The following is a 13,924-nucleotide window of genomic DNA, read 5'->3' on the forward strand; positions in this document are numbered from 1 at the left end:
TTTCATTGACGGGAAAAAATTGTGGACCTGTAACTCACACTTGAGGGGGGTGTTGAGGAATTCAAGTGTGAGTGAATAAAGTCTCAATTAGATAAGAATTGATTGAGTGGGTAACATATAAGTGAAAAGACCCATGTACCTAATGCCTTACGATTTTGGGGTTGAAATAGTTTTTTATAATTTTATTAAAGAGATTATTGTTTCTCATGTTATTATCTCTTACACACATATAAAAGTATGTGGTACCCATGTGAAGTAAAAAAAAAAAAAAAAAAAAAATATATATGCTCCACAAAGTTTTATATATGTGTAAAAAATAAGAGTTATCTCTTATAACATGAGAAATAATAATTCTTTTATTAAATTTAACATTAACAAATTACTTGAAATAATTGAAAAATTTTCTATGAAAACTACTCGTTAGGACGTCCTCTTTACTTCATTTGAATGAGTAAGGGAGGATAAAAAACTTTAAAATTTTAAATGATCGAAGACAAAATTTGAAAAATGTCTTTTGGGAAATTTTTGTGAATTTTTTATTATTTACTCTTCTTTATTTTATTTAATAGATCTCCATTGTCAAATTTCAAAAAATTTGTTTTCTCTTTATTTTGTTTCTCAATATTTAGACATTGGGTAAGAATAAAACCAGTAACTGGAGTGCGACCGTTTAATTCTTCAGAAAGCACAACCGCAAGAAGGTTTAATGGCTGTCAGCCTATAAAAAGAGGCTTTGCCGTTTGCACTTTACAGCCCACAGGTATAATGATATTGTTATATTAAAAAGTACACTTTTGCAAAAGCACCTTTATCACTGTTTTTAGAATATACATCACACACATTTATACCGAGACTATTTGACCATTTGGCATGCGAAATAGTATTCAATGTGTCACTGTTCATTTATTTTTTTATTTAAATGTTATGCGAATAGTAAAATTTATCAGACTGTCACGCCTTAAAATTTACTATCACTGATAGCGAACTTGGTAGCCAATAATTTCTTGACACGTGGTACACTTTCGTAGAAAAAACTGACTGCCACAAGTCCAAGTTCGTTATCAGTGGTAGCGAACTTGGTAGCCAATAATTTCGTGACACGTGACACGTTGTCGAAGAACTTTTGAAGTGGTGATCTCAAGGTTCGCAACAATTGGTGCTTTCGTTGAAAGTTGAGGTCACGGAAAGGATTACTTATAGACTGTATTAAGATATTTTTTGAGCACTAAATACTGGTAGGTGAGTGAAACTGCCCCAAAAAAGAGAAAGGGCTATCATCGGATCATTGTCGATAGAGTGAAAGCCGCCACACTGGCCCTTAAAGGAGTGGCAATGTTACAAGTTCCACATTGGTATAAGGTCTTGGATATTTCTATCTTTTGAGCTAGTTTCTGAGACAATGATATCAAAGTTCGCAACATAAACTCATTAGTTTTTTTACTTTTTAATTTTCTGCTTTAAGTTCCACATGAATCGCACCACATGGCGGGTTTGTAGTTAGTTGAACTCATCTTGACTTTTTTTTTATGTGAAAATGAGTTGGCGAGTTAGAAATATTAACTTAACCCATTGTTTATGACAGGTTAAACAAATCAACCTATTGGATTACACCCATTGTGTCACATTTGAGAGGCAATAAAAGCACCAATAAAGAAAATGCAAAAGATTTTTGCAGAATTAGAGTGAAAAGGAGAGGAGGAGAAAAAAGGGTTTTTACAAAAAAGAAAAAGAAAAAAAGGGAAGATATTTGGGATCAAATAACCTATTTAATTCTATCCGTTTTTCACTAATTTATAGACAAAATTAACAACCTATTCTACTAAAGATAAATCTGAAATAAAATTAAGATAGAGATAAATATGCATTTAAATTAAAGTTTATCCTAATTTACTTATAGATTTTATTTTTTGATATTATTGAAGATAAATATATCCTACCATATACACATGATATGGTGGGGCCTCCACCTATTAAAAAAAAATGGTGGCACAATCTTTTATATAAAAAGAACATGAGATATTTATCTTTTGTAAAATGAAAGAATAATTTTTTATTTACTTAATTCAAAATTCTAATCAAATGTTTCTAGAAGACTAGTACTGGATGTTGGCCCATTCAAGTCATAAAATCTTGTAGGTACATGGGCCATTTGTTGTTGCGTTTGGACTGGCGACATGGGCTGCTATGGATGGCCTAGAGGGTTCCATGGTAGCATATAATAGCCATTTTAGGTTCAATGTGACAACGAGGTTCTTAATTATAGAAGTTCTATATACCAGTAAAAAAATTTCACCCCTCACTAGATTGATAATATATATATATATATATATATATAGATATTATGTGTTTATTATGATCAAAAGGCTCCATAAGAATTGATTAGTAAATAATTTGTTAATTGTTAAATAACTTCTTAAAAAATTATAAATATACTCATGTATGAAACTAAAACATAAATATTGTATCTACAAAAAAAGTAATTAATTCATTTTTAATCAGATTTTATAGTATAGTTTTAGTTAATTGTTAATAAAGTTTTTTTATTTTTATTTAAGCGTAATGCTATAATGTGTGTGTGTGTGTTTGATTTGATAAGAATTAATAAGACTTATTATTATTTTATTTTAAAATGACTTAAAAAAGAATATTTTATATTATTAAATATTAACTATTAAATATAACAAATTTTATGTATATAATGATAATATTAAGTATTAAAGTTCCTTGATAACAATGATAATTATTGTTTACCAAAAAAAAACAATGATAATTATTAACCACTATTTATAATAAAATTACTTTAAAATAATTAAATTACATTATAATATATGTGTGTGTGAAAAATATATTAATTTTAGTTGATAGTTAAATTTTAAAGATAATTCATGCAGAGTATATGTTAAAACATTATTTAAAATATTCTTAAAAATAAAGATAATTTTCTACAGAGAACTCGGGTCAGAATAGGAAAACGTGGATTGCATTAAAAAAAACGAAAAAAAAAACGAAATTAAAGCAAACATTTATGAATCATCATAATTGTCATTAATTAACTTCCCAAACCATATTCTAAGCTCCCACAAGGGAAAGTCTCGCCCCTCCTATAAATTTAAGAGATAGAATATTCGTACTATTAATTATTTTTATTATTAATTCACTACCACTTTAATTACTGTTGAATTCCATTTTTCAGCCAATAATATCTGAAAAATTTCCATAAAGAGAAAAAAAAAATAATTTTTAATACATTTTCTGGAATATATAATTATATTAGAGTGATAGTTGATTGATAGTAAAAATAAATAATAGTATGAATATCTTACCTTTAAATTTAATCAACATTATTATTTTTTTTTTGGTCTGCAATCAACATCATTTTTTGGAAATATTCCATCGGTTCATCGCTTCACAATTAGTCCGATTCGGGGCGAGTCCAGGATTAAGACTTTAAACCCCTCCCAAAGGTAGTACTGGAAAAATCAACATCATTTAAAACTGGGTAATAAAACACAAACAAAAAACCAGAAAAAACAAACAAAAAATGGGTAAAATAGCATAATACGTTATTATTATTATTATTATAACTTCAACACGGAAATGCGAGTTTGCCCTGGGTTAAGTCACAGCCCAAACGTCAATGCCGTTTATTTTAATTTTAAATTTTTCATAACTCACAATAGAAAATGCGAACTTATTTTTTTTCTTTCACATGCGTTGACATGTAATATATATATATATATATATATATATATATATATATATGAGTTTATTGTTTATTATGTCACTGGATGGTCGAGTCAGTATTAAACTACGTCGTTTTGTTTATTTATTTCCTTATATTTATTGATTCACCTTTCAATGGTTATGATTTCTTTTTTCTCTTTCTTCCTTTATCCCCATTGATTCACTTTTGTACGGTTATGATTTAATGACTGGACAAATGCTTATATCCAGTGACTTGACACTCATCAAACCCTATATATATATATATATATATATATATATATATATATGGGAAAAAGACTTCTCATGTTCCATGAGAAGTCTCCTCTCCTACCACTCTCACTTCAATGTCCGTACTAATCACTTTTTTTTTTCTTTAAGGTAGACCCCACCCCTTTCTCTCTCTGTAGGAAAACTTGAATTTCTCATGCAACAAGAGAAATTGCAAGCCCTATGTATATATAGTAGGGGTGTTCGCGGTCTGAATTGGATCGGTTTTGAAGCAAAAAACCATCCGATCCAATTCCTTCGGTTTGGTCATTACATCATCCGATCGGTTTGAATTTTTTTTCAAATCCGATCCAATTTTTTTCGGTTTGGATTGGATCGGTTTTCGTTTTTTTGAAAAGCAAAAAAAAAAACTTAAAAGAATTATTTTTAAAAAAGTGACGATGTTTCAAAACATTTCAAAATTCAAACGGTTATCAGAATTGGTTCACATGTCTTGTACATCAGTTAAAGGCTCAAAGATTATGTCACAGCCACACAAAATCAAAGATTATGTGAAACGGTTATCAGAATTGGTTCACATGGATTAGAAGCAGAAGAACTGCAGAGAACGCGAGAGATCTTAAAAACGTTACGTCACAGCCACACAAAATAAAAGGCGATTGTTTGAAACCAACGAAAATGAAGGAAAATATTATTGCTTCATCACACGAATAACAGGAAGAAATTTAGAAATCTGCTTTGCTATACCTTTATCATGCCCTTGATGCAAATAAAATCAAGTGTTATAGTACCTTTGTTATATGTTTATTTGGCTGTTTAACGGAAGAGACAAACATTGATTTTTGAGAAGAGATATGCTACTGGTGCCAGAGCGTGAGTGACTGAAAAGAGTGATAGACTAAGAGGACGGCAAGAGTGAGTTTGGATGGATTAGGTTTAGAACTTTGGGTGGGTTTAAAACTGATGGGCTAACGCACGGGTGGGTTTAAAACTTTGGGCCGGCTATTATTTGGGATAGGTAATAGGTATAATTTGGTAAAAAAAAGTTTGGATCGGTTTTCAACATCAAAACCGAAAACCGATCCAATCCAGTAATTTTTTTCGGTTTTTTTCGCTTTTCGATTTTCGGTTATTTCGGTTTTCGGTTTTTCGGTTCAGTTTTTACGGTTTAAATCGGTTTATGAACACCCCTAATATATAGGGCTTATCGTTTCTCAAACTGCTTGAGATAATCTTATCTCTGACTAGTAAATCAATTAATATAAGGAAATAAACAAATAAAACGACGTAGTTTTGAGGTAGTCGGAAATAAACTTATCTCAAGCTGCTTGAGAAATGTTTTTCTCATATATATATATATATATATATATACGGACTTATCGTTTCTCAAGCTGCTTGAGATAATTTTATCTCCGGCTACAAAATCATAACCGTACAAAGATGGATCAATGGTAATAAAGGAAGAGAGAGAGAAAGGAAATCATAATCATTCAAAAGTGAATCAATTAATATAAGAAAATAAATAAATAAAACGACGTAATTTTGGAATGGCCGGAGATAAACTTATGTCAAGCTGCTTGAAAAATGTTTTTCCCTATATATATATATATATATATATATATATATATATATATATATATATATATATGGGGTTTTAGTTTGTCTTTTAACATGACCAGAAAAATTTTCCTACACACACAACATTTTGTGGAGCCCACACTTTTTAAAGCAAAAAAAATAAAAAATTATGATACGCAAAACGAATCTCTATAACATTACATAATCACTTTTCCTACAACATAACTCTTATAAAACCCTATATATATATATATATATATATATATATATATATATATATATATATATATATATTATTGATATAAAAATAATAAATTTTTTATATCAAATTTTAATGGTTAATTTTCGTGAATCTAATAATTGTGTATATTACAATGGTGCTTAAATGGTATATTACAATGGTAAAATCATTACACCATTTTGTAAATTTTATTTTTAATTTATACTCTGATGGCCCAACAGTCACGTTATTACACATCAAAACGTTAAGAAACCAATATTGGAGATTAGAAACAATAACTACATATGATTTATCTACTTGCAAAACAAAATCTAGATCTTTTGGTAGTTGGTAATAATGTTATGCTACAGAACAAAAAGCTTAATTAGAAGACTGGGGAGAACTTCTAAGAGACTGCTCAGAAGCATTGGCAAGGCCATGCAACATTCTCAAAATCTCACTTGTGTCTTCCAAGTAATACTTGGCCTTACTAGGTTTCTGCCCAACAGTGCAAGGAAACACTTCTGCAACAGTAGAAAGAGAGTCCTTTGCATTCATTATTACCTTAAACATGTCCTCATCTGATCTGTCATCCCCAATGCATAGAACAAAATCTGGAATCATTCCCTTTTGTTGCATTGTTAACAGAAGATGTTCTGCTACAATGCCCTTGTCCACACCCTGCACATCAAGTTGTAGGATAAAAGGAAATAGTCAACATTCGAGGATGCGCTTCAATGCATAAAAATTGGATTTTCATTGTTGTTACTTAGAAAAAAGGTAATAGTAAAAATATGTAAGGGTGGCATGGGTAGAATTGAACTGAATTTTTTGAAGATTTGAACCGAATTGGTTTAAAGAACCTTTTTTTTTTTTATCCCAAACTGGTTCGTCTCAGTTCGAAACTGGTTCGGCTCAATTCGAAAACGATTCGATTAGTTCGGAACCAGTTTGGGTCAAACCTATTCTAAACTAGAACCGATTGTGAACTAGAAGATAGTAAATAAGTAAATAAGAGAAGAGAAATAGAGAGGAAAAAAGAAAAATAAATGAAAAGAGAAAAAAATTGCTTAGGTTCTGGTTTTTAAAATTAGTTTTTTTTTTTTTTTTTTTTTTTTTTTTTTTTTTAAAGTTTAGTGTTATTTTGTGGTTCTTTTACACATTCTTAAAACTGATTTTTGAACCGGTTTTGAATTCAAATGAAAAGTATGAAAATATTGAGGAAAAAAATAAAAATAAAAAAAATATAAATGATACTACAAATTTGAAAAAAAAAGCAATAAATAATTAAAAAAATAAAATAAAGTAAAAACAAGATAGAAAAATACATAAGAGAAAAAGAAAAAGAAAAATCTAAAGAAATAAAAATAAAGATAACATAAGGAACAAAATAAATAAGCAAGAAAAATAGAGAGAGAAAAAAATAATAATAAGAGAAGAAAAAAAAACCGATTTGGTTCATGGTTTTTTAAACCAGTCCACTTCATGAATTGGTTTCCAAAAAATCAGTTCAGTTCAAGAACCTAGTTTTTTAAAACCAGTTTTTATTTTTTTTTAAGTGCAATTCAGTTTTTTTTTTTGTTCTTTTGCACACCCAACAAATATAAGACCTTAGAAAAAGGAGGCCCTTAAACATTGATCTCTGGAATCAATCTAGTTTCACATGTTCCAACATAGATGAGAAGTAGAAAGATGGTTTAATTACTAACCTGAGGTTTAACTTCCACAATGTGTGAACCACTTTTAACAGAAACAGGTTCATTAGCCAGAACACTTTCAAGATGATCTAAAAGTTCCTTAGCTTGGCACGAACCAAAGTCTCGATCTGCATACTCATAATTCCAAACAAGAGCACTCTCTTTGGCCTCTATGTTAGAACCATCAGTTGTTTCCATGTATAACTGCATTACTGGCTCAGCAATCTGTTTCCAGTCAAAATCTGGAACAGCAACACAAGTTTCCCATTCTGCATCATGATTTGTCCTGGGAAAAGAAAGATTGAGCTTCAATTTTAGCACACAAGCAAGCTCTTCCAAGAAAAATGTGTTCTTTATTTTTCCTTAACAATCTCCCATGTATAATAACATGAAGCGGTGCAAATTTATTTGGCTGACAAAGAGGGTGAACTAGACCCATCTATAAAAATAGAAATGCCAAAAATGATCCCCCAATCCCAACAAATTTGAGACAAAAGAAATCGAAGTAAACTTAAAAAACAAACTAGTAAATTCAAAGTTTGGTAGTTTTATGCCATTCATTGTTTCCTTTTTCTGTATGGTTTTCTTGTAATATTCAAAGTCAATAAGTTTAGTTCATAGGGAATTAGATAATCAAAAAGTAAAATCCGCATGTGAAAAAAAAGTGTCTCAGTTGCCAGACTCTCCCCCTGTGCCAAACACACACAAACATAGACAGAGAGAGAAGGAAAAAGGACATACCTCATAAAAAAACCGTGCTCTGCAGCAATTCCCAAATTATCACAAGAAGAAAACCATTCAGTAAGAATCTTTTTCTCCTTTCCACTGACAATGAAAACAACATTCTTGGTGTCCCTGCACAAGCTGTTCAAGATGCCTATAACTTCAGCATTAGGTGCTGTACTAATTGATCCAGGCTGCATCATGGTACTATCATAATCCAAAAGAATTGCTCGGTGTTTGGTCCTCTTATAAGCTGAAACAATATGCTCCACTGATAGCTTCCTAAAATTTGGGTCCAAAGTGATTACCCGAAAGCCTAAACCAAAACCAATTCCCCAGCATCTCCTCCTGAGATGATCCCTACATGCCCTTTCCAGATCCTGCAAGAAGCTACGTGCCCAATATGCAACATCATGTGTGCTAACATACCTATAATGCTTCTCATGCCGCATCTGTTTTTCAGACTCCGGGATCATTAAGGCAGAATCCATGGCTTCAGAAACAGCATCAATGTTCCATGGATTGACTCGAATTGCCCCACTTAGTGATGGGGAGCACCCAACGAACTCCGACACAACCAGCATGCTCTTTTTTTCAGTAAATGGGTTTATCCCTAAAATCTCATCTAGCTTCTCACTTCCTTGTCTACATATGATATATTCATAGGGTATAAGGTTCATCCCATCTCTCACTGCTGTAACAAGACAACATTCTGCAATCACGTAATAAGCAATTCGCTCATAAGATTGAAGAGGTGTATCAATCAATATTACAGGTGTGTATCCGGACCTTCCAAATGTATCATTTATCCTTTTCACTGTGGCATAAGTTTCGCTTTGTACCTCCTGTACATCCTTCCCCCGGCCTCTAGCAGGGTTTGCAATTTGGACCAGAACAACTTTGCCCCTCTTATCAGCATGTTGCAAAAGCAATTGTTCCAAGGCCAAAAGTTTTAAGCTGATTCCTTTAAAGATATCCATGTCATCAACCCCAAGCATCACAGTTTGACCTTTGAACTGGTCTTGTAACTCAGCAACTTTTCTTTCTGTCTCAGGAAGATTCATGACAGATTGAAGCTGGACTATATGAATACCTACAGGAAGAATCTTAATACTAACAGTTCTACCATAGTACTCGATACCGATGTAGCCACGCTGGGACTGATAAGAAAGCCCAAGCATTCTACTACAACAGGAGAGGAAGTGCCTGGCATAATCAAAAGTATGAAACCCAATAAGGTCAGAGTTCAAAAGAGCTCTGAGAAGTTCATCCCTAACAGGAAGGGTTCTATATATCTCCGAGGAAGGAAATGGACTATGGAGGAAGAATCCTAGCCTCACCCTGTTAAATCTCTTTCTCAAAAATGTTGGCAGAACCATCAAATGGTAGTCATGAACCCAAACAAAGTCATCATCAGGGCTAATGACTTCCATCACTTTGTCTGCAAATATCTTGTTCACAGAAACATAAGCTTGCCAAAGGGACCTATCAAATCGACCACCAAGATCAGGTGATAGTGGAAGCATGTAGTGAAATAAAGGCCATAGATGTTGTTTGCAGAATCCATGATAGAATTTACTAAAAAGCTCAGGAGGGAGGAATGTGGGTACACATTTGAAAGAGTCGAGCAAGTGTTGAGCAACATCATCTTGCTCACTTGGCTCAATTTCTTCTCTGAGACAACCAACATAGATAACTTCTACATCCTCCCCAAGACCATCTTTCAGCTGTAAAAGAAGTGAGTCCTCATCCCAGGTGAAGTCCCACTTACCATTATCTTTCCTGTGTGCCCGTAACGGAAGTTGGTTACCTACAATGATCATCCTATCTTGAGAGATGGAAGAGGGAGCACCAGAACCAACACTGTTGCTGTTATCATCATCTAGTTCAGACAGTACTCCAGCAATAGTGGCCACCCGAGGAAGCCTTTTCTTTTCACGACCGAAAGTTGGGGAGTCACAGGAAGTAAGATCTAACAAGTTCGAATATGACCTCGAAACCATTATGATGATGGATTGACGGCCAAACGACCTTTGGTTGACAAGATCTAGAAACAGGCTTTTGTTGATTCTTCACAACCAAGTCCTTCAACCCACCATAGCAAGGATGAAATTTCAGAAATCTGAAACCAAATCAAACACCATATATTCAGCAAAATAAATACTGCATATAGTTACCTTACAAGAAAAAATTCCATACAAAAGTTAAATAAATTTTCTTTGCGTCTCAGGATTTCAAAAGATTCAGCTTTGGCACGCAGTTCTCATGATATGTAATTAGCTCCATGAGGAAGGGGGAAAAAGAGCAAAGAGGGACATAAATCTCAAAATAGATCCACTTCAGCCAGGTTTGACAGAAATTAAACAACTGAGACCATTCAAAAAATATGTTTTGAAGCATACCATCTTCAAACCAAAGAGTCCTATAACACCAATTTGAGAAAATCCTACATGGAACAATCAACATCCGTGAACTAAATCTGACAAAACCATAATCTACAACTAACAAATTTTACCAAGCAGAAAATCATCTAGCAGCACTCAGAATTGGAGCAACTTGAAGATATATCTAAATGTACGCTTACCCATCTTCCATTGATACACATAGAAGCTCAAAAGAGAGAAAGTAAGCAAAACAGCACACACGGTGAAAAAGGAATATCGAGAACCCAGAAAGGAAGAAAGAAGCACTTCACAACAGCAATGAAAAAAGGGGATGGAAAAAAAAAACTACCGTTGAAGGTGTCAAAAAAGAGAAAAGTGAGGTGAGTAGGAGATGAGAGACACACCAAAGATTCTTCTTCCGTTTCTCTTCTCAGTTCTCACTCACAAACCAAAGAGTCCTGTTTAAAAACTATATTTTGACAGAAATTAAATAAATGAGACCATTTAAAAAATATATTTTGAAGCATACCATCTTCAAACAAACACCAATTTCAGAAAATCCTACATTGAACAATCAACACTCGTGAACTAAATCCGACACAACATCATCTTCAACTAACAAATTTTACCTACCAGAATTCCAGAAAATCATCTAGCAGCACTCAGAATTGGAGGAACTTTAAGATATATCCAAATGCATGATTACCCATCTTCCAATGATGCACATAGAAGCTCAAAAGAGTAAAAGTAAGCAGAGCAGCACACAAGATAAAAAAAAGGAACATAAGAACCAAGAAAGGAAGAAAGAAGCACTTTACAACAGCAATGATGAAAAGAGGTGAAGAAAAAACGCACACCGTTGAAGGTGTGAAGAAAGAGAAAAGTGAGGTGAGTTGGGAGATGACACACACACACACACCCCAAAGATCCTTCTTCCGTTGCTATTCTCAGTTCTCACACAAACCTTAATGAGCAATGATGTCAAACGAAAGTATCTTTTATTTTTGTGATTTTTGGCTGCATAAAGAAAAAACCTTTTAATGTGATTTTTGAGAAACGCTAGTTTTAAATACAAAATTTCTCATGCATGTAATTTACAAATGTTAAGTTAGCAAGTAAACTATTCGAACATTTAGTTAACAAAATTTCTTTATCTTGACATAAGTAAAGTATTATAAAACAATTTTGTTTAAATTACAATAATATATATTTACATATATAAATATCATAAAACGTATATGATGTATTATTCTATTACATCCAACCACGACAAAGTCGATGTCTATAAATTCTGTGTCTCGCTTTCAACACACGCAGACTCATCCCACTCACCATCACGGTGATGTGTGAAGTGTCATGACACGAGGCGAACATCCTTAATCATAGTTTACGGCCACACGTATTATCAACTGTTTCAAATTAATGCTTTTTTTTAAAAAAAAAAGTGTTAATGATTAATTAAAACATATTTTGTCTGAGTCGGTGGCATGGTGCAAGTAGAAGGACATACTTTTTGCTTGCATTCCAAAACTTTTTTTTAATGAATTAAATTTAAATATATCATTCACCAAATTTTTTTTAATTATACCACCAAAACTTTTTACATGTATTTAATAATTTAGAGAAATTAAATGCAAGTAAATTAATCGTTAAGATTAAATATAAAATTTCTTATTCTAACTCGATATAAGTTTACCCTCCCCCTCTCTCTATATATATATATTAATTAGTTAACCTAAACTTTTTTATACCTATAGCATGAACTATTCAAATATGATAAAATCAGGTTTAAATGAAATTAGAACCATAAAATCAATTGGACTAGAAAAAAAATAGAAAATTCAAATTTGGAAGGCTAGAGTCAATGATGTTTTCAATCTTAGCATCATTATTGCAATTTAAGTGTCAAAACACTAGCTAGAAAGAAAAAATTCCTCTCAAGAACTCAAGTGCCGTGACATAGACTGAGAAAAAAAAAATCATTCACGAAAACAATGAATATTATGATGTTGGAAACTAGAGTTAACTATATTTAGCACCATTATTGCAATTTAAGTGTCATGACACTAGCAAGAAAAATATATTTTTTCTCTCAGAAATTTGAGTATCGTGACGTTGATTGAGAAAAAATAAACTCATTCTTGGAAACCGTGAGCATTACAACGTTATAACAAACCTAAAGCCTAGAGTCATATAACAAATCTAGATTTAATTATATTTGGCACCATTATTGCAATTTAACTGTCATGACATTAGCAATGAAAGAATATATTTTCTCTCAGGAACTTGAGTGTTCTGACATTGACTGAGAAAAAAATTTCATTCTCGGGAACCATAAGCGTTATGACGTTGAAACCTAGAATCGTATCACATTATTGCAATTTAACTGTCATGACACTAGCAATGAAAATTTATATTTTCTCTCAGGAACTTGAGTGTTGTGACATTGACTGAGAAAAAAAATTCATTCTCGGGAACCATGAGCGTTATGATGTTGAAACCTAGAATTGCATCACAAACCTAGAGCCTATAGTCATATAACAAACTTAGATTTAATTATATTTAGAACAATAATTATAATTTAAGTGTCATGACATTAGCAAGGAAAAATATATTTTCTCTCAGGAATTTGAGTGTCATGACGTTGACTGAGAAACATAAATTCATTCTTGGGAACCATGAGCGTTACGACGTTGAAACCTAGAGTCGTATAACAACGTAGAGCCTAGAGTCATATAACAAACTTACATTTAATTATATTTAGCACCATTATTGCAATTTAAGTGTCCTGACACTGGCTAGAAAAAATATATTTTCTCTTAGGAACTTGAGTGTCGTGACATTTACTAAGGAAGAAAATTCATGCTCAGGAACCATGGATATTTTGATGTTGGAACCTAGAGTCATATAACAAACTTAGAGTTAATTATATTTAGTACCATTATTGCAATTTAAATGTCATAACACTAGCAAGAAAAATATATATTTTTTCTCTTAGAAACTTGAGTGTCGTGACATTGACCAAGAAAAAAATTCATTCTCAAGAATTGTAAGCGTTACGACATTGGTGTTGGAGTTTGTATCTAAATTCTATGGATTATGAATAAAAAGTGGGTTGAGGAAGGAAAGAAAAAGGAAAGATGAAAGGGTGTGTGGGTTATAAAATACTAAATCCCATATTGGACAATTTGTAAGAAGTGGAAAGGTATATAAGCTCTCACCTCACACTCTTAGATTACCCCTCGGAGCTCTATACATTTTGTGGAGGAGAGAGGCGTTAGGTGGTCATTGGTCCACCACACACGCATGTGCTACCGGCCAGCCGGCTCAATTCAATTCGGTCGCGTGTGTGTGTGAAATAAATAATA

At 32.3% G+C, this 13,924-nt stretch overlaps 1 protein-coding gene across 2 annotated transcripts; it reads right to left on the minus strand.

Annotated features, from left to right (window-relative positions):
- Positions 1-5,991: 5,991 nt before the first annotated feature.
- LOC133311187 (alpha,alpha-trehalose-phosphate synthase [UDP-forming] 5-like) lies at positions 5,992-11,432 on the minus strand. Of its 2 annotated transcripts, none has more exons than XM_061512194.1 (4): positions 11,412-11,432; positions 8,191-10,294; positions 7,462-7,735; positions 5,992-6,433 (listed from the first exon to the last, which is right to left on the minus strand). In XM_061512194.1, exons 2-4 carry the CDS (start codon positions 10,173-10,175, stop codon positions 6,134-6,136), a joined length of 2,559 nt encoding a protein of 852 aa, XP_061368178.1. In that variant the 5' UTR covers positions 10,176-10,294; positions 11,412-11,432; the 3' UTR covers positions 5,992-6,133. The 2 variants fall into 2 exon arrangements, with proteins under 2 accessions (XP_061368178.1, XP_061368177.1); XM_061512193.1 differs by having other exon boundaries at positions 11,190-11,412.
- Positions 11,433-13,924: the final 2,492 nt, after the last annotated feature.

Source organism: Gastrolobium bilobum, unplaced genomic scaffold (assembly GCF_033153095.1).
Source record: "Gastrolobium bilobum isolate Gb01-03AN ecotype WA unplaced genomic scaffold, APGP_CSIRO_Gbil_v1 utg8591, whole genome shotgun sequence".
Classification (NCBI taxonomy): domain Eukaryota; kingdom Viridiplantae; phylum Streptophyta; class Magnoliopsida; order Fabales; family Fabaceae; genus Gastrolobium; species Gastrolobium bilobum.